We start from the raw sequence: 19,250 nt of genomic DNA on the forward strand, positions 1-19,250 counted from the left end.
GCCTCACACCATCCTGATGCTCTTACAGGGGGATGCTGGTGTGCCTGGTGTGGATGGCCGCCCTGGCTTGGAGGGCTTCCCTGGACCACAGGTAGGAGCCACAGCCCCATGCCTGCCCCAAACCCTGCTCCTTGCTCCAGACACGGATGCTGTGTCCCCATCAGTTCATGGGCACCTCCATGCTTCCCACCTTATAGGACCAGGGCCTTCCTTATGCTCAACCCATGCTTCCATTCCCTTGCAGGGTCCGAAAGGCAACCGTGGCAGCCCTGGTGAGAAGGTGGGTGTGGGCTGGGCAGTGCTGTGATGTGAGTGGGGCTCCTTGGTGGCATCTGGGTCTGACAACTTGTGTCCTGCAGGGTGAACGAGGCCAAGATGGCGTGGGGCTGCCAGGCCCCCCTGGCCCACCGGGTCCCCCCGGACAGGTCATCTACATCTCAAGTGAGGATGTAAGTAATGGCTTCTGGCTCTGTCGGGTTGGTGCCCAAGTACTGTGCTATTCCCATGCTGGGGGGAGATGAAGCTGGAGGGAAAAGGGCCTGTCCTGCTCCTGTTACATGGAAAAAACAGGGGACCTCTGCGGTAGCTCTGTCTGTGCTGCAGGCTGGCCTCCAGAGCAAAGATTCCATTAAAAAAAAATGTTTTGACTGTTCTTCCAGAGGCCTTTGTCAGCTCTGCCGGGCCCAGAGGTAGGTACCTCCCCATGGCACATACCTCCCCTATCCATACCTCGGCAGTGCTTGTGAACAGCCACCTCTTTGCTCACTGTGTGCTCTTCCTGCAGGGCAGACCAGGACATGCTGGTTTCCCGGTGAGTGTCGGGGTGCCAGCAGTGGGGAGCAGTGGGGCAGCCTCTGGGTACCAGCTGGGTAGCTGATGTGGGCTCTGCTCCTCTGTATAGGGCCCAGTGGGACCGAAGGGGGATCCAGGATCACCAGGCATCCAAGGTGCACCAGGGATGAAGGTAACAGCTTCTGGTCCCTCATTCTTCTGGCTGGTGCCAGCCCTACGACACTGGGTGTGTGTTCCATTTGTATGCCTCTTGCAGGGAGAGAAGGGAGAGCCCGGCGTCATCATCAGCCCAGATGGGACCATTGTTGCTGCCAACATGAAAGGACAGAAGGTGAGTGTACCGTGCTGGAGCACGGTGCTGCTGGTGGTGCTGCCATCCTGATGCTGATGACATTTCCCTGTCTGACATTTCCACAGGGGGAGCCTGGGCTGCCAGGACCAATGGGTCCATCCGTAAGTCAGCATCGCTACTCTCCTTGTGCCCGTGGAGGGATGGGGCTTCTCCATCACTGAACGTTCCTGTCCTCTCTCTTCTCCCTCCAGGGCCCCCATGGACGAGCAGGGATGAAGGGAGAAATTGGCTTTCCAGGCAGGCCTGTAAGACCCATTCTTGGTTTGTTTCCATCCCTTCCTCTGTCTCTGGGCCACTGCCTCCTTCTTGGTGCTTCCCCAGCATGCCCACCTGACCCCAAACCATTGTGTCCGCACGGGATGGTGGAAATGGAAGCAATGCTGGGGAGGGAACGCAAGGGCAGGAACACCAGCACTGTCCTTTGTACATGGAGACAGGAGTGAGGCTGATGTTGTGCTGCTCCTCTTCAGGGACGTCCTGGCATGAATGGGCTGAAGGGCGAGAAGGGCGACCCAGTGGACATCAGTGGTATGCTGAGCTTGCGGGTGAGTGCAGCTGCATGGAAAGGAGAACAGGGGACCAAAGGGTCCTGCATCCTTTGGCACAGGGCCCAGTCCTCTATGGGAACCTATTGCACTGTCCAGGACCCTGATGCATCTTCTCTCCTCCTCCAGGGTCTTCCTGGCCCCCCAGGTCCCCCCGGCCCTCCCGGGCCACCTGGCAGTGTGGTCTATGGCAGTAACAATGTGAGTAGTGCTGCAGTCCTCTCGGTGCTTAGTGGGGTTGGAGAGGGCACCCCAGTGCTATCTGCCAGAGCTGGCACATGGGCTGGCACCAGCAGCTGCTTTCTGTGTGTCCCTGCAGGGCTTCAGCGATGCCAGCCGTCCCGCCTTCCCAGGTAAGGGGAGTTTTGCACCCTGGCACCTCCTGGCAGCCTGGGGACCTCAACCAAGGGTGCCTCTGTTGGAGTGGTGGCTGTGGGGCTGCATCTCTGAGATGGTATCACCCATGTGCTCCCCACAGGTTTCCACCAGTTTCCAGGTCAGAAGGGAGAGAAAGGAGATGTGGGTGCCCCTGGGCCCCCAGGTGAGTGGCACATCCCTATGGACAGAGAGATGAGTGACAAGTGGTGGGTGCCCTGTTCACACTCTCTCTCTCTTCTCTCCCCAGGCCAGTTCCCCTATGACCTGAGCCGGTTCAGTGCCAGCCTGCGGGTAAGCTTTGCCTCGTGAGGATGTCCTCAGTACCTTGCCTGGTGCCATGTGGGGCTGTGGGGTGCACCCAACTGCTTGTCCTAAGGGCACACTGTCCCACAGGGTGACAAGGGAGAGGCAGGTCCCAAAGGAGAGAAGGGCGAGCCAGGTGGTTCCACACTCTATGGCCCCAGTGTCACTGGGCCACCAGGGCCCCAGGGCTACCCAGGTCCACCGGTGAGTACTGCACACCCTGCTGTGAGTACCCTGCACCCTGATGGTGGGTACCCCATCATACAGGGGGCAGCAATGCTCTGGGTGCTGGGGCTGTGCCTTTGTTTCAGGGATGCTCTTTCACACTATCCAGGGTCCCAAAGGGGACAGCATTGTTGGGCCACCGGGGCCTCCTGGACCACAGGGACCCCCTGGCATTGGCTACGAAGGGCGGCAAGGCCCCCCAGGCCCTCCCGGCCCCCCTGGGCCACCCTCTTTCCCAGGTCCCCACAGACAAGGTGAGTTCCAGCCCTGTGTCTCTGCCTGCTCTCCGACATAGGACATCACTCACCATCTCACTCTCTTTCCACCCAGCAATCAGCATCCCCGGCCCCCCTGGACCACCAGGCCCCCCTGGGCCACCAGGCACCAGTGGGACATCTCTGGGGGTGAGTTGGGGCAGGAATGGGTTGAAGGTGTCACCATGTCCCCACACCGAGGCTAAGCCCTGTCTCTGTGTGCCTGCAGCTGCGTGCCATGCCCACGTACCAGGCGATGCTGAGTGCTGCACACGAGCTGCCTGAGGGAGGACTCATCTTCCTGACCGACCGGCAGGAGCTCTACGTCCGCCTTCGTGGGGGCTTCCGCAGAGTTCTGGTGAGTGGGGACAGGTGGCACTAGGCTGCTCCAGTTGGGGTTTGACACCATCCTTCTGGAGATGCTCTTGGGGAGGGAAGAGCAGCTCTGCTCTCACACACCGTGTCCTTGCAGCTGGAGGAGCACACCCTGGTCCCTAGCTCTGCACTGGTGAGTCCCATCCCTGTCCCGTCCATGCCCTCTGCGCAGATTTGGGCAGCCCTGAGAGCTCTCTCCCTTTTGCCTCAGGATAATGAGGTATACGACAAGCTGCCCAGCATTCACTACGGAGGGGCCCAGCAACCTGTGCACCCCCTGCGCAACCACAACCCCCCGCCCACTGCCCGGCCCTGGCGTGGGGATGAGGTGGTGGCCAACCAGCACCGCCTGCCCCAGCCACCTCTGCTGCAGCAGCATGAGCTCCTCAACAGCTATTACATCCACCGCTGGCCGGATCCAGCCCCCGTGGCTGCCCATGTGCATCAGGACTTCCAGCCTGCTGTGAGTGATGCCAGTCTGTGCCCTGGGTAGGGAGATGATGTGGGGTATGGCGTGTCCCAAACATTGCTCATCTCCTTTGCAGCTGCACCTGGTGGCCCTGAACACCCCACTGAGTGGTGGCATGCGTGGCATTCGTGGCGCTGACTTCCAGTGCTTCCAGCAAGCCCGGCAGGTCGGGCTGGCCGGCACCTTCCGTGCCTTCCTCTCCTCCCGCCTGCAGGACCTGTACAGCATCGTGCGCAGGGCCGACCGCACCTCTGTGCCCATCGTCAACCTCCGGGTATGGCCCCAGCCCCTTCCTCCATGTGGCACCCAGAGCTGCCATCAGACTGCTTGGCAGGAACGGTGACTGCAGAGCATCTCCTACTTGGGGCTGCTGGGAGCCACAAGTCAGAGTTCTGGAGCTCCAGAACTCTTGGGGTGGGCTGACACCCATTTCTGCCCCCAGGACGAGGTGCTTTTCAGTAATTGGGAGGCCCTCTTCACCGGCAGCGAGGCGCCGCTGCGGGCTGGAGCCCGCATCCTCTCCTTTGATGGCCGGGACGTCCTGCAGGACTCGGCATGGTGAGTGCAGGGCTGCTGTGCCTGCCAGGTTGCAGGATGTGGCTGTTGCAGGCAGAGAGGGGACAGGGTTGGAATGGGCACACTGAGTACCTCGCACTGCATCCTGTGCTGACCATCCCTGAGCATCGGGTATGGCATACTGCATCCTGCCCCGGCCATCCCTGCAGGGAGGGTGGCTGGGGACTGGATCCCATCACAGCAGCCTCACATCCCTCTGTCTTTCAGGCCACAGAAGAGCATCTGGCACGGTTCGGATGCCAAGGGCCGTCGCCTGCCCGAGAGCTACTGTGAGGCGTGGCGGACGGACGAGCGTGGAACCAGCGGGCAGGCTTCCTCACTGAGCTCAGGCAAGCTCCTGGAGCAGTCAGCCAGCAGCTGTCAGCATGCCTTTGTCGTCCTCTGCATTGAGAACAGCTTCATGACTGCCGCCAAAAAATGACCCTGCTCTCTGAGCACTGCACACCTCCTTGGGGAGGTTCTGCTCCCCGCCACGCTCCTGCCTTCACCCCACTGGGTTTCTTCTCCCCCAGACCTAAAGCCAAAGAGTATCGCCATTGCCACTGCTCTGGCCTGGAGGGGGCTCACCCCTATCCTTGAGGATCAGGGCAGCTGTGGGCTGGCTGCCTTCTTCCTCCTGTACCTCTGGTTCCACTTCTTTTCTAACCCCTTGTGTTTAACCACTTCAGCCATACCCTTGTGTCAGCCACCCGCTCCTCCTCCCTGCTCAAATACTCACCAGGGAGGTTGGGTGGGGAAGGATGCTCCGCAGAGAGGTTTTGGAGATGCTATGCAGAGTCACCTGCTGGAAAGCCCTGCTCTGTCCTGGCCAGGAGCTCAAGGCCAGCCCCAAATCCACATTGCAAGGGCTGTGGCATCTCCAGCCCACCCAAGGAGGACCCCAGCTGTCCCCTCCTAGTTGAGGGACCGTCCCGTGTGGTGGTGATGGGGTTCCGCAGTGCCCTGCTCCTCTGCAGTCTCCGTCCTCCCCAGGTAAGACCCATCCCACCCAGCCCTGCACCTCCTCTCCATCACCCATCCCTCACCGGGCACAAGGTGAGCCCTGGGGTCTGGTCCCCATATCCGCCCCAAAGCCCTGCTCCATTTCTGCCTACCCCTGTATAGGGTCAGGCTCCCAGCCCTCTGTGAGCTCCCTGCCCCAGGTGCTTTCAGCACAGCTCAGTGGGGACTGAGGGGGTGCACAGGGCAGTGGGGCAGCCCCACAGCTGGGGCAGGAGTGGGGTGGCCCGGCATACCCTTGGCATGTGTTTACGTGCGTTTGCGTGTGTGTGCATGTTGACCACATGTGGTACCTAGGCCAGACACCGCCAGCACCTGCTGGGCCACTGCTATTGTGCCCCGGGGGCCACGGTGGAGCAAAGACATTTGCATTGGTGTGGGCATATCCAAGGTGCTAAAGAAAAAAAAAAAAAAAAAAGAAGAAAAGGAAAAAAAAAAAGATAAATCTGTAACTAGCTTTTTATTATTTTATGGAAATTATTACCATAAAAGCTGTGCGAGTCACACGGCCTCTATTTCTTACAGTCTACTGTATTTTGTGTAATTAATGCAATTTAAAGCCTGTGGATCTTTATATTTTTTGTCATTTGTGTCCCATAAACCATTTTCTAAAGGCACTGAATAAAAAAACGTTATTCTCTTGTAGCCTGGCTCCGCACAGCTCTGCAGGACAACGGGGCTACCCCTTGTGTGGTACCCTTTGGTGCTGCGACAGGCATCCTGCCTCTGCTGGGGAATGTTTGGGCCCCAAGTAGGGGGTGGAAGATGACCTTCGGGGCTGGGTGCTAGCTGTGTACTGCCAGCATCTTGCTGGTCACGGGGCAGCCGGGGCAGAAAGCTCAGCACTGTCAGAAAGATGGAAGCATGTGCTGGCGGTGACGCTGGTTGGTTGAGCCATGACCAAGGTTGACTGAGCCATGCCAAAGGAGCTTGTCCATCCTGCCATCCTGTCTCGCTGGGTGCTGGCACTCAGGCTTGCACGGTAGCTGCCTCAGGGCTCTTCTCCTGCACTTGCCCCTCAATGGGGATCAGCTCTGGTGGCTGCGCACGGCGGCTGTGCCGGATGACCACCACCACAGCCATCAGCAGGTAGATCAGTGCCAGCAGTGAAAAGTAGCCAAAGTAGATGTAGAACTGCAAGAGAGTAGTTCTGCAGCCAGCCCTGTGCCACTACGGGAACCCACCCTCCTTGGTGCTCCCCAGCCCCGTCCTACCTGGGGATGCACAGAGAGACCCAAGCCCCTCTTGTCAGCCACAATGATGGTGATGACGGTCTTCAGCACGGTGCCGAAGAATGTGTTGACCCCGAAGACGAGGGCACAGAGCTCTTTGGATAAGGAGGTAGCTATCTGGAAACTGAGAGATGAGAAGGGGGGTGAGCACCAGCCCCATCAGCACCCCACACAAACACCCCAAAGCCCTCCCAATGAGGAGTTGGAGTACCACGCACATGGCGATGGGAACCAGAAACTGGTAGGAGCCACGGAAGAGGACATAGGCTGTGTAGCAGAGCCAGATGTTTGCAGTGGTGTTCATGAGTAGCAGCAGCCCCGCCTGTATGGCTGTCACCACTCCAATCACCAGCGCCGACCACAGTGCCCAGCGGATCTTCAAGTAACCGGCTGCGAAGGAGGCGATGGCTCCTGTGCAGGGGGACACAGGGAACACCATCAACACTTCACCATCACAGCATGCTGCTCCACCGTGTGCTCAAAGCCTACTGACACCCTGCATAAAACATCGTGAAGACCCCGTCCCCAGGGCACGGCAATGGGGATGAGGATGTCCCACTCACGTACCCAGCAGCGTGGAGGCGGCATCCACCCCACCGTTGTACACCCGCCGGTTGTCCCTGGCCGGGTAGATGTCGTCCCAAAGGATCTGCACGTAGTACAGCACCAGGTAGTAGCCAGCTGAATTGAAGATCCACCAGAAGGACCAGAGCTGGAGCCGGGACTGCTTGGCCAATGCGCACACCTCCCGCAGCATGCGGCACAGCACGGCTTGGCGCCAGCCCCCCGTCACCTTCCCACTGTCCGTCTTGTCCCCACCGTCCGTCTTGTCCCCACTGTCCGTCTTGTCCCCACCGGTCATCTTATCCAGCTCAGTGGGTGCAGCACCACTGAAGGCCGCCTCGGTCCTGTTGAAGAAGAGGCTGCGCTTGGGCCGCTCCAGGAAGAGGGTGAGGAGCAGGCCGAAGGTGACGAAGCCCAACGAGACGTAGTTGAGGGTGAGGAAGGAGACGCTGCTGAGCGTGATGCAGAGCTGTCCCAGCACCGAGCTGGTGAAGACGCCCAGGAGGACGGAGGAGCGGGAGTAGCTGGCCATGCGCTGGTAGCGGGACGGGGCGACGAGGGAGAAGATGTAGGAGGAGTAGGCGATGCGTGCGGCCATGGTGACACCGTAGAAAAACTCCATCAGCTGCATGGCCAAAACGGAGGTGCCCAGCACCAGCAGAAGCCAGATGGAGATGTGGCTCAGGCTCTGCAGCACCAGCACCGGTTTGTAGCGCAGGTAGTCCGTCAGCAGGAAGATGGGCACCAGCACCGCCAAGTAGGAGTACGTCAGCACCGGTGTGATCTCGTTAGTCACCTACCATGTGTGGGGGAAGGCTGAGTGCTGTGTGACCGGCCCGGGGAGGAATTCGGCCCTGCATGCTCAGCCCAGCTGAGCCCTGACCCCCTCCTGTGCTGGGAACGCGGCGTTCCCATGGAGGCTGGGAGCGGGGTCAGCAGTGCTTAGCAGGGGGGATCCTGCCTAACCCTCTCACTGCCGGCAGCCCCAGCCATGCACCCCTACCTCCCCCGTCCCCAGTAGCACAAAGCAAGCTCATCTTTCCATCCCACCAAGAACCCCCTGCACCCCGACAGCAGCTTCCAGGAATATGGGGGATAGCAGTACCCAACCTATGTTCCCTGGTGCTGGCACCCATGCTGGGAGGCGCACAGCTCAAGCCCTGGTGCCAGTGGCTGAAAGGAATGCGCCGAGGCGGGGATACACACGTCTCACCTCCACCCTCGTGAAGTTCTTGTCAGGTCCCAGCAAGTAGGGTGTGATGAAGCTCTCCCCAGGCCGGATCTGCGTCATGAAGCCATAGAAGCACAGGTAGAAGACTTGCAGCTTCCAGCGCTGCTCCGGCGCCGTCTCCGCGGGCGGCTTCTTGCCCTCGTCCTGTTGGGGCATGGCGGCAGTGCTGCGCTGGGACAGGGGCTCACGCCTGGGCACCGTCATCTACGCGGGTGCCGCTGTGCCGGGCTGCTGTGCTTTGGCTGCCGCTGCTCCCCAGTGCATCGCTGCTGCAGCTTCTGGGGGAGAGAGCAGCGTTTGGCACGGCATCAAACTCCTCCGTAACAGCAACACAAATAAACCACTAACTTCTCTCCCCAGGAGATGTTCTTGCAACAATGTGAGCCCACGGAGATCAAAAAGAGCTTTATTTTGCCGAAGGGGGCCCTACGTTTCGGGCGGTGTTTTCAAAGCATGCCTCAAGATCCTATGGATGCACTGCAGTGGGGCTGTCCATCCCCCCACCCACCGCACTGCCACCTGTTTAAAAGGCAGGGGAATTTTGACCCCTCCCCAAAGCAATGTTGCCCTGTGGGTGCATTTTCATAGGGGCTCGGCCACAGGGATTTTAGAGGACCCAAAGATAATCACCCAAAGCTGTGCTGGAGTGTTACACTCAAGCAGCAGCAGCCAGGGAGAGGAGAGAAGCACCCTGAACTGTCACGAGGTTCACGGTCTGCTGGAGGATTAATGTCCAAATCCCTGAACTTGGCACCGGGAGGCCTGATTAGCAGTCATGGGATGGGATGGGGAAGGCAGAGACCCCTGATGAGTGCTCAGGCTTTCAGAAAGCACTTCCAGGAGCTGCTTTTCTGCCTATACTGTCATGTATTAGGGCTCATCCTGTTTACTATCTTTATTGGCGGTCTGGACAAGGAGATTGAGCGCACCGTCAGTAAATTTGTAGATGACATCAAGTTGTTGGGAAGTGTCAATCTGCGTGAGGGTAGGAAGGCCCTACAGAGGGATCTGGACAGGCTGGATCACCGGGCCAATGGAATGAGCTGCTACAAGACCGAGTGTCAGGTCCTGCATTGTGGTCACAGCAATCCCATGCAGTGCTACAGGAGTAGGGTCTGGAGCACAAGTCTTACGGGGAGCAGCTGAGGGAACTGGGATTGTTCAGTGTGGAGAAGAGGAGGCTTAGGGGAGAACTCATCATTCTCTACAACTGCCTGAAAGGAGGCTGTGGTGTGAGGAGGGGGCTGGCCTCTTCTCACAGGTAACAGCGATAGAGCAAGAGGGAATGGCCTTAAGCTGGGCCAGGAAAGATTCAAGCTGGACAGTAGGAAACATTTCTTTTTAGAAGGTGCGGTGAGGCATTGGAACAGGCTGTCCAGGGAGTCACGATCTCTGGATGCATTCAAGAAACACAGAGATGTGGCACCAAGGAACACGGTGGAATGAGTCGGTGGTTGGACTAGCATGATCTTAGTGGTCTCCAGCTGTAATGATTCTATGATTGTATGACTACATCCCCCATGCAGAATTCCCTTTGCTCCATTTCATGCAACCCCACAGCCACCAATGTCCACATTCCCGAAGTTCCCTATCCCCGCCTGCATCTATCTTCCCAGACATCAGGCTCTTGGATGCCGTTCTCCCCTTCCAGTTGACATTTCAAAGCCATACGAGGGAGAGCACGTGCAAAACAGAGAAAGAAAAGGGGTCTGCAGCTCACCGGAGGAATGAAGCTCCCTCCCTTCCTCACTCTCGCAGTGAACGCCCCATTGCCCCACTGTCCTCCCAGCACTCCTTCCTACCCGGCAGCGCTCACCAAGCTCCACGTTTGCGCAGGAATCCGTGCCACCGGGACCAAGGTCTACAAATCCCGTGACCCGCTCAGCGCACGGCTCCTCGGCGCCGTTCCTAAGCCCTGTCCCCAAATAACCGCAAGTTCACGGCCAGCGCCGGCCCGCGCGGACTCGTCCCCACGGAGGGGTCCTGCCATCGGGTTGTCAAACGGCCGCCCTATGGAAAGCCTTATGGGATGCAAAGGGCTTTGGTGCAGGGCTCCCCTGAGACGCAGGCACGCGTGAGGGCAGCACGGCGGTTGTGACCTTGAGGAAGGGCCGCGGGCGGCCAAGAGGCGGCACAGCACCCGTAGAGCCCGGCCCGCTTGCGGGGATGCCCGTTCCACGGCGGGGACAAGAGCTTCGGAGGCTGTGGTGCGAAGCGGCCCAGCCGGCAGGGAGGGGGGGATGCACGACCGACTGGAGTAACCACCCCACAAACTACCCCCAAAAATACACCGCCTGAGGGGCATCTCTCAGCCTCTCATCTCCGGAGCCGAGGAACGCGCGCCTCCAGCGCCAGGTCTGGGATGCACGTGGGAGAGGAGTGAAGCGCGGGGTGCCCAGATCCCCGCACGCCGCGTCCCTTGCATCCTCGGCACCGCGGCTCCCTGCATCCCAGTGCCCCCCCTGGTGCCCGGCCGTACCTGCGCGGGGGCGGGCATAGGGACCCGGGCGGCCCCGCTGCACCCGAAGCAGGACGAAGACGAAGAGGAGAAGAACGAAAGTGGGGGGGGGGGGGGAGGGAAGAGCCGGGGAGACCCGGGAAATGTAGTCTCATCCCATGTGCGCGGGGGCAAGAAGACTACAGCCCCCACAGTGCTGCGGGAGGAAGGAAGAGGAGGAGACAGAGCAAGAGGAGGAGGAGGAGGAAGGACGCGCTGCCCGGTAGGGCCAGCCCCAGCCGTGTCCTTTCGTCGGCGTGCAGCCCCTTAGAGCTCTGCCTGCGGATCCTCCCGGCGTCCACGCCGAGCCTTCTGAGCTGCGCACCTCTCCGGGCTCCCAGGGGCCCGTCCGCAGGTGCCGGTGGTTCCTCGCTTTGTGCCACCGAACCGCAGCAGCGCAGAGTCCCGCCGCGTAGAGATGTATGTCCCCGCTGCTGTCCCGGCCCCCCCCCGGTGCACTCCAGGGGCGACGGGGGCACTTTCCGGCGTCCCGGCGGGGATACCCATAACGTTATAAATAACGCAGAAAGCCACAAACGGGCATTAATCCCAATGCTCCGCCCCATCCCCCTGCCCGCAGCGTGGGCCGGGCTGCGCGCGTCCACCTCCGCCCCCAGCAGTCACTGTGCCAGAAGCAATGCGACCCGACAGCCCTCGGCTGCTCCAATTAAATATTCATAGCCCCGCGCCCGCCTGGCGGAGGCCCCAACCCGGGGCTTTCTGCTCCCCAGCGCCTCACAGCGCGCAGCCCCGGCGGGCAGAACTCTGTTTCCCCCGCTGTAGGGGCGTCCCATCAATCACCACAAGCCTGCATTTATTTTGTTTCTGTATTTTTCCTCCTTATCTCAGACAAACAATCGGAGCCTGAAGGTGTTGTTCGGGTGCGGGACACAGCGGGTGGATGCAGCCTGGTGCGCACAGGCTTCGCCGGGGGATGCTCGTTTTGTCCCCATTCCATTCAATGATGAGAGGCCCGGCGGGATCGTTGCTTATTTATAGGGGTCAGGACCCTCCCTTACGTCCTGTAGCATCTCGGTGCGCACTCGGGGCGATGCCGGGTGCTGCTTGCACCCGCTGGGACCCACAGAAGCACCTCCCGGCCCCACACCCCAGCAGCTGCGTCTCGGTGCCACCGCGCTGCCACCGCCCGCCCCAAAGGTCCTTCCCGCTTGGGACGGCGCACCCCAAATCGTACCGCCGGACTGTGGCAGGGGTCAGCCCCTCCCCAAAACCCAAGGGCTGTCACCCCGTGGTGCCGCCGGTGGCGGTCCCCAGGTGCTGCGGGCGGCAGCGGGAGGATGAGGGTGAGGATGAGGATGGGGTGGGCTCAGCTCGGCGGGGTGGGCAGGGCCTGCGGGGCCGGGCAGGACGCACAGCTCCGGCTGCCGCCGCCTCGGAGCCAGCCCCGCCGCGCCCTGCCGCCTCCCCCTCCGCCCCCGGCCTCCCCTCCCCGCTCTGCCCCTCTCCTCCCTCCCCGACCCCCTGCCCCTGCCCCGTCCTTCCGCGCTTCTCCAGAGCCCGTCCGTCCGTCCGTCCATCAGAGGCAGGTAGGATTTTTCTTTCCCGGGACTTCGTTCTCTTTGGGAGGGTCCGAGCGCGTTCCCCCCGGCGAGGCAGGGCGGGAGGGAGAGGCAGCCCCCAGAGCTGCTCCAGCCCTGCTGTGCCTCTCCCGGGGCTGTGCCACCTTCTGCACTGCTGGGAATTTCGTGTCCCTGTTCCCATCCCGGGATGGGATCCCATCCCTGCTTGGATGGTGACAGCGAGACCCGAAGCTCTGCCCCTGTGTCCCCATCCCCAAGCTGCACGAGTGGGAGCAGCTCAGGCCCTGAGATGAGCAATGGCAGGGATGTGGCATGGGTGGGTGAGCCCTGGGCACTGCCTTTGGGGTGCGAGCCCTTGTGAGGTCCTGCATGTGCCGTGTGCCAGATCACTGGTGGTGTCTGAGCCCTTTATCTCTGGCCCTCCTAGCACCCACCAAGCAAACTCATGGCTGCACCCACAGCCAGGTGAATGTCCCCCCATCCTCAGTGACTGCAGGCGAGGGAGGCCCTGGTACTTTGGAGCCCGTGTCTCCAAGCATTCAGGCATCCTGCTTCCTCCCAAGGCTGCAGCACTGCGGAGCATCCCCACCCTAGCACGGATGCTGCATGGCCCCCCGGGAATGGTGCAGAGCGCTGCGTTGTGGTGCATCCCCTCTGGCTCTGGGTTGGGCAGGGGTCCCCTAGGGCGTGGGCAGCAGCACCCCATGCAGAGCTGTGCCTGGCTGTAGCCCTAGGGATGGGAGGTGAGGAACGCTCCCAGAATCTCATCCACGCTTTCTAGGATTGTTTCCATTGCAGCCTTTGGGCGGATGCTATGGGAAATCCCATTTCCAACCTGTTTTTATACTGTGAAGGTACAGCTTTGCTGCATGATGCAGAGCAGTCCCTAGCAGGTGCCAAAACAGGTGCCAAAACCTATGCCACTGGAGTGGGTTGGAAGATGCTAGGCTTTCAGGGCTGTGTCAGGGGCCTCCAGCCTAGGTCTGTCTGGTGGCTGTGCATGGGGATTCCAGGTTGTGTCTCTGGGCTGTGCAAAGGATGTGGGAGAGTATGGGCACATTTTGGAGCTGAAATGTGCTCCCACCAGCACAGTAGCTGTGCCCTCAGTGCTGCAGCACCACTGTGTCCTGCAGGGAGCTACGGGTGGGGAACGACGGAGCTTTCTCCTCCCTTCCATCCCCTCACAGGGATTCCCACGGCCATCTATGTGGCCACAAATGGATGCTCTCATCCCTCTTTTATCATGGAAAACTGCTCCTTTAAGTAGCCAGGTGTGTGTGTCACCTCCCCAGGGCGGCAGTGTCCTTACCCCGGTCCCCACCACACCATAGCCACATGGCCAGTATACGGGTAGCCCCGGTGGCCAGTCAAGCTGGCGGTGACAGCATCCCGGAGTTGTCACCTCCCTGGAAGAGGTTAAGCCTTCGAGCTGGGTTCTGGTGTCTTGCTGATGGCTGTTTTGCGTCTGGATGCGGCTTCTGGATGAAGGCTTTTATGCCTTGGCTGGGTTTCAGAGGCAGAGGCTGGAGGATGACTCACACTCTCCAGCCGCCAAGGAGCAAACCTGCGGTGCTGACTTCCATCAGCGCAAGGTGGCGGCTTCCTGAAAACATACACGCCTGCTGCATTTCGGGGTGCAGCGCCCATCCCTCCTGCAGATGGGAGGGATTCATCCCTCGGGAATGACGGCGGGGGATCCACGCGGGGATCTGGAGGCGAAGCTCTGACTCTCCACCCATCTGTCCGCAGGGCACCAGCTGCTCCCAGCTGTGCCGCAGACCTCCCCGTGCCACCAGATGTGCCACCGCACCGTGCCGTGCCGGGGCCCGTCACTGGGGGGAAGCAGGGAGCACTTGGGGAGGCCGATGGGAGCTGCTCCGTGCCTGTCCCGGTGACACTGGTGATGTCTTAATGGGAAGCGGATTGATTGATGGCAAAGTCCCCGTCGCTGCACTGCTGGGCTTGAGCCCGGACGGCTTTAAAGTATTGCAGAATCAACCCAGCCCGTTGTGCTCTCCAAATGGCCAAGGTGAGAACTTTGAGAAGTGGCAGAAGAATTAATTGGATGAAGAATGAATGTGAAAAGTTTCTGGAAGGATTTGTAGAAGGATTTGAAGAATACCCGTGGTGGCACGGAGCACAAAGGGCTGACTCTGCTGGAGAAGAAAACAGACTGAGATTTCAGAAAGGGGGGAAGGACCGAAGCGCTACTCTGTCCCTAATTACCGGAAAGGGACGGATAAGCTTCGGCTCAGGCGCAGCGAGGCTGCTCGGCGGTGCGGGGTTGCCACCTAGTGCTGCCGCTGGCTGCAGCAGGGCTGACATCTGTCTGGGTGATGGGCTGAGATAACATGGGAGCTGCCCACGTTACCTGCATCTCTGCAGCATGGAGGAGATGTGTTCTAAACCGAAATTTGCCTCTTTTTTTATGTGTTTCTGGGACAATTGCTCTCATTCAGCTTCATGCCAGCATTCCTGTGCTCAGGATTTGGTTGGACTCGATGGTCTTAGAGGTCTTTTCCAACCTAAATGATTCTGCGATTCCATGAATCCATGTGGATGTCCATTCCTGGAGGCATTCAAGGCCAGGCTGGATGTGGCTCTGGACAACCTGGTCTGGTGGTTTGTTACCCTGCACGTAGCAGGGGAATTGAAACTAGATGAGCACTGTGGTCCTTTTCATCCCAGGCCATTCTGTGATTCCATGAATTGCCACAAAGCTTTGAGTTTTCAGTGTGAAATGATTCCAACTGGACCAAGCCTAGCATCACCCTGCTCAGAGCAGGGCTCAGAGACCTCCAGAGGTGCTCACAGCCCAAATCACCCCATGACACTGTCCTTTGTCCAAACACAGGAACAATTCACTGCTTCAAGGCATGAAGGCAACATTCTGGGGAGCGGTAGGGAGGAGAACCCAGAACATGACTGGAACAAAGGCATTCCCTGAGAAGGTGCTATTCCATGGGACCACAGTGTTTGGTGACTGCTGCACGCAGCACACCTTGAGTCAGGCAGACAGCTTGGGAAGCCACAGTGCCAACGCCAAGCAGGCACACCGCTGACATTTCTGACATCTGTTAGCTCTGGAGAAGATGCGGATGTTTTGGATGCTTTGTGGCTCTGGGGGCAGGCTGCACCTCTGAGGCAGGGTGGGAGGAGCAGTGTGACAAATGTCCCAGCCAAGCTATGATGGAGATGGTTTCTTCTCCCATACTCGATGCTGGGATCATTCCTCTCCCCTGAGCCAGAGCAAATCAGGTTAGTGAGGGATATGAAGCACAGATTTGGTGGCAGTGGTCCTCACAGGGTGACCCATAGCTCATCTCCAGCCCCATCCCTCTCCCATGGTATTTCACTACGTGTGGGCTCAGCACTAGAAGTCTGGCTCCCAAACAAGCAGCAGCAGCAGAAAGGATGGAAGGCAGAAGCACCACGAGGGATCTGAATTTGCTTTCGGTTCACATTTCTCTGAAAAACACTGCTGGCCTGAGGAGGGAGGAGGAAGTGAAACATCGAGCAGCCCCCTTGCCAACTGCTTTGTCCTCTAAGAGATTAGTTCCCTTCCCTGGCTTATGGGGATTTGTGGCTGCTCCATCTGCTCCAGCCCAGTGGGGCTGTCGGTGCTGGGGAGAGGCCTGGTGGCTGTCCCCACACCAGGGTTTGCCCCATGGCTGCAAGCAGGCACTTTGCTGCTGCAACTCCAACAGTGGGAGCACAATGGCGTCATGGGGTGCTTTACAAAGAACATGGCCAGCAGGTCAAGGGAAGTGATCCTCCCCCTCTGCTCTGCCCTGGTGAGGCTACATTTAGAACACTGTGTCCAGTTCTGGACTTCCCAGTTCAAGGCAGGCAGAGAACAGCTGGAGAGTCCAGTGGTGGGCCACAAAGATGGTGGGGGCCTGGAGCAGCTCCTGGATGAGGACAGGCTGTGGGAGCTGGGGCTGTCCAGCCTGGAGAAGGCTGCCCAAAGAGGCTGTGGAGTCGTCTTCTCCAGAGATATCTAAAATATGGATGCTTCCTGTGTGACCTGCCTTAGAGAAGTTGCTTTAGCAGGTCTTTGGAGTGGGGGATCTCCAGAGGTCTCTCCCAGCCCCTATGACTGCGATTCTGTCACAGTGTGGCTCCAGGGACATTGCTCCCAGCCTGACCTCGTGTGCAGCCTTGCGTGATTTTTTGCACATTGTGGCTTTTATATTTTATTTTTTCTCCCCCGAGATTTCCAGTAGAGCTCTGCATTTTACATTTTTGTTAGCCCTGAGGATGCACGTGGCTGCTGGGGGGTCTCAGGGAGGTAGTTGCCAGATAAAACCCCCTCAGCTTTGGAGGAACTAATGGGCGGTGGGGAGGAAAGCATCCTCTGCATGAGGGCAAGAAACGGGCTTGGTAGGCGGACCCACAGTGCCTGGCAGGGCTCTGGGGGTAAATTGAGAGTTGTCTGGCTCATAAGTGCTTTTAGAGCTCTTGTTTCTGGAGGTGAAGGCTCTCCCCTCTCCCGCTCCATCACTCCCATCTCATCACCAGGCACTGGTGAAGGTGGTGGATAAGCACAGAGGCTGGAGGTAAACTGGAGGAGAGCTTGTGACAAGTGGGCTCGCTGGATTTATAGAGACTGACTGAACTGGGTTTGTGGAAGTGTCGGGGGGGGTGACGGGTGCTGCCGGGGCTGTACCATCCCACTCCCACGTGCTGCAGCACTGATGCGCTGCGAGGGGATGCAGGACATGGGAGCGCAGAGCAGGCCAGCACACCGCTGCTCCTGGCACCTCTCCCCATGCCAGTGCATTTCAGCAGGTGCAGGGCTGTACTGGTTGTGAGGATGCACCCAGCGGGGCCGTGCTTGGGAAGCAGTGGTTTCACTTCCCACTCGGTAGTGAAGCAGAACATTTCAAAGAAGGGAGCTCCAGGTGATGAGACGTGCCACCCCACCCATTTCCCAGCTGCTGTCCCCCCACTTTGCACCCTGTCCCCCACCCTTCCACCCGGAGCACAGACGGAGGCCGCCAGGTGTCAGCTAGGAAGCTTTCTACCTTCCCCTCATCTTCCCAAATGGACAATGTCTCTGCTCATTAGGCACCTGCCCAGGGGGCAGATGTCAGCTCAGCTCACGTAGCTCATGGCTTTTCTCAGCTCATCGCTGCCGCGGCTCTGACGGCTCCGGAGCGCTCAGTTCCCATCACATCAGGCGGCGGCTGCCTCCCTGCCCGCCCTGCCTGCCCCGCAGCCAAGACACTCACCTTCCTCCCGCACCCCCACCTCCTCTCCTGAGAAGCAGGGCTCCCAAGGAGGCTTCATTAAGGGCTGGATAATAATGGGCATCATTGGCACGCATGCGCTCACGTCTTAGTTCCTCGCTGGGCAGCGCCTGGGAGGAGAAGCCATCTCTGCAGCCTGCCAGCTGAGGCTAATGCGTCCCGACAGCTTGTTCACTGGGACATTAAAATCATTGCCTCTGTCTGTGTAAAACACACAGAGAGTCAGATGATGGGAACACAGGTCAGGGGAGGATCGTTCTCTCCCTTTTGCAATCAGCAGTGCCACTGGGAAGCCAAGCAGCAGAACCCAGTGGATCCCCCCAGTGCTGCTGTGTCCCATCCTATGCAGCTCCTCACAGACACACAGTAGGACCAGCCTTCTGTGGGAATGCATTGCAGCTCAGTTGTTAGAGAGAGCACTGCAACCCTGTTAGAGCACTCCCTGCCAGCTACACACTGCCTTTTTTTCAAGGTCTTCAGTTTCCCTGGGATCTGCAGCAAAGCATGAGCCTCCCTTAGACCCCACGCACAAAACACAAACTGAACAAGCAGCAGGAAAAGTGCAAAGTGCTCACAGGTGAGGAGAAGCTAACATGAAGCAGCTTAATTGGCTGATTTTGCTCAGGGCACCCGTGCAGGCAGCTTGTGTTAGTCTTTAAATAGTGGTACTTGCTTTTGTGAGCTTGCAGTTGGCAGAAGAGATAGGCTGGGTGCTGGAGTCATGGTCATGGTCATGGTCATAGTCATATTTGGGGCTGTGCCTTAGGACAATATGCAGAGGAGATGCTTCTGCATTTCAAGCCCTGATTAGGTGAGAAACAGGGAGACTCTAGGCTAGATCCCTGAAAATCTCTTTTTGTCTGAGCAAGCTTCTTTTTTTGTAAAAGGTTCCCTACGTGTGCTGACGGGTGAGCCAGAAGTAGCCCACCCATGGCTGAGCAGAGTGGCAGGGCAGTGTGTGAGCTAGTGTGTTCTGTATGCCATGAGGCTGGTGGGGGGTGGTGGCACATAGCAATGGCCAAGGTCTTCAGCACATAAGTGGCATCGAGCAAGGAAATGGTGCTGCCAAGCTGGTGTTGATTGCATCCTCAAGATGCTTTCATGTGGGAGCAATAGGTGTGCTTTGCTGGGATCTGGCAAGAAAACATCACAAATTCCCTGATGTCTTCCTCATTTCACCATCGAGTTTTTCACTGGAGAGAATCAACCAGGAAAGGGAAAAATGATTAATTTGTTTGTATTGCTGGAGCAGGCACTTCAGAGGCTTCAGCCAACCTGGAGAGAGGATCTGGGAGGTGATGGTGAAGATCTACAAGCAGGCAAAAAATCACTTGTCTGTAAGCAGCCTTTTAATACGACCGCTGACTTGCACTGTCCACAGATGAGCCAGATCCTGCCGTGGCTGGCTGCTTGTTGTGCTTGGCAGCCTGTTAGCGTATGGGCAGAAGGGCTGTGATGCATGTAACAAGAAGCAGAGCTTCTGGAAGATGGGCTAATATTTGATTTAGAAATCTGCTGACAAGGTCATTAGTGATGCATTTCCTGGATGCTCAGGCTTGGGATAAGCTCAAAACTGGGATCTGAAGGACAAATAAAGCTTTCTTTTTTTGTGAATTCTCAGCAATCTTTCTCCCTAAAATGCTTAAAAGAGCCTTCCAACATGTG

General features: G+C 58.7%; 3 protein-coding genes across 11 annotated transcripts in view; 2 read left to right on the forward strand and 1 right to left on the reverse strand.

Annotated features, from left to right (window-relative positions):
* Window positions 1–5,913, forward strand: part of COL18A1 (collagen type XVIII alpha 1 chain) — a 31,055-nt gene extending 25,142 nt beyond the window's left edge. For both annotated transcript variants that reach the window (XM_031604493.2, XM_031604492.2), the window contains 23 exons: window positions 29–91; window positions 245–280; window positions 360–449; window positions 660–689; window positions 785–811; window positions 902–964; window positions 1,049–1,123; window positions 1,210–1,245; window positions 1,336–1,389; window positions 1,615–1,689; window positions 1,819–1,890; window positions 2,009–2,042; window positions 2,168–2,230; window positions 2,315–2,358; window positions 2,461–2,574; window positions 2,705–2,849; window positions 2,926–2,999; window positions 3,079–3,207; window positions 3,322–3,357; window positions 3,436–3,687; window positions 3,770–3,967; window positions 4,136–4,251; window positions 4,477–5,913. In XM_031604493.2, coding sequence (XP_031460353.2) covers window positions 29–91; window positions 245–280; window positions 360–449; window positions 660–689; window positions 785–811; window positions 902–964; window positions 1,049–1,123; window positions 1,210–1,245; window positions 1,336–1,389; window positions 1,615–1,689; window positions 1,819–1,890; window positions 2,009–2,042; window positions 2,168–2,230; window positions 2,315–2,358; window positions 2,461–2,574; window positions 2,705–2,849; window positions 2,926–2,999; window positions 3,079–3,207; window positions 3,322–3,357; window positions 3,436–3,687; window positions 3,770–3,967; window positions 4,136–4,251; window positions 4,477–4,690 — 2,040 coding nt within the window. In that variant the 3' untranslated portion in view covers window positions 4,691–5,913. The remainder of the gene's footprint in view (window positions 1–28; window positions 92–244; window positions 281–359; window positions 450–659; window positions 690–784; window positions 812–901; window positions 965–1,048; window positions 1,124–1,209; window positions 1,246–1,335; window positions 1,390–1,614; window positions 1,690–1,818; window positions 1,891–2,008; window positions 2,043–2,167; window positions 2,231–2,314; window positions 2,359–2,460; window positions 2,575–2,704; window positions 2,850–2,925; window positions 3,000–3,078; window positions 3,208–3,321; window positions 3,358–3,435; window positions 3,688–3,769; window positions 3,968–4,135; window positions 4,252–4,476) is intronic.
* SLC19A1 (solute carrier family 19 member 1) lies at window positions 5,828–10,867 on the reverse strand. 3 transcript variants are annotated; one of them, XM_090144566.1, is made up of 7 exons: window positions 10,775–10,789; window positions 10,112–10,210; window positions 8,278–8,573; window positions 7,068–7,860; window positions 6,719–6,911; window positions 6,483–6,624; window positions 5,828–6,402 (listed from the first exon to the last, which is right to left on the reverse strand). In XM_090144566.1, the coding sequence occupies exons 3-7, from the start codon at window positions 8,497–8,499 to the stop codon at window positions 6,238–6,240; spliced, it is 1,515 nt and encodes a 504-aa protein (XP_090000692.1). In that variant the 5' UTR covers window positions 8,500–8,573; window positions 10,112–10,210; window positions 10,775–10,789; the 3' UTR covers window positions 5,828–6,237. The 3 variants fall into 3 exon arrangements, with proteins under 3 accessions (XP_090000692.1, XP_031460355.2, XP_090000693.1); XM_031604495.2 differs by lacking the exon at window positions 10,112–10,210 and having other exon boundaries at window positions 10,775–10,867; XM_090144567.1 differs by lacking the exon at window positions 10,112–10,210 and having other exon boundaries at window positions 8,278–8,570; window positions 10,775–10,859.
* Window positions 10,868–12,240: 1,373 nt separating this feature from the next.
* Window positions 12,241–19,250, forward strand: part of PCBP3 (poly(rC) binding protein 3) — a 46,384-nt gene continuing 39,374 nt past the window's right edge. For 5 of the 6 annotated variants that reach the window (XM_090144569.1, XM_090144571.1, XM_090144570.1 and 2 more), the window contains exon 1: window positions 12,405–18,922. The gene's annotated coding sequence lies outside the window, so the exon portion shown is untranslated. Of the gene's footprint in view, window positions 12,340–12,404; window positions 18,923–19,250 lie in introns of those variants that run through there. The other variant, XM_090144568.1, reaches the window with a different exon arrangement.

Source organism: Phasianus colchicus, chromosome 7 (assembly GCF_987193195.1).
Source record: "Phasianus colchicus chromosome 7, bPhaCol1.hap1.1, whole genome shotgun sequence".
In the NCBI taxonomy this organism is placed as follows: Eukaryota; Metazoa; Chordata; class Aves; order Galliformes; family Phasianidae; genus Phasianus; species Phasianus colchicus.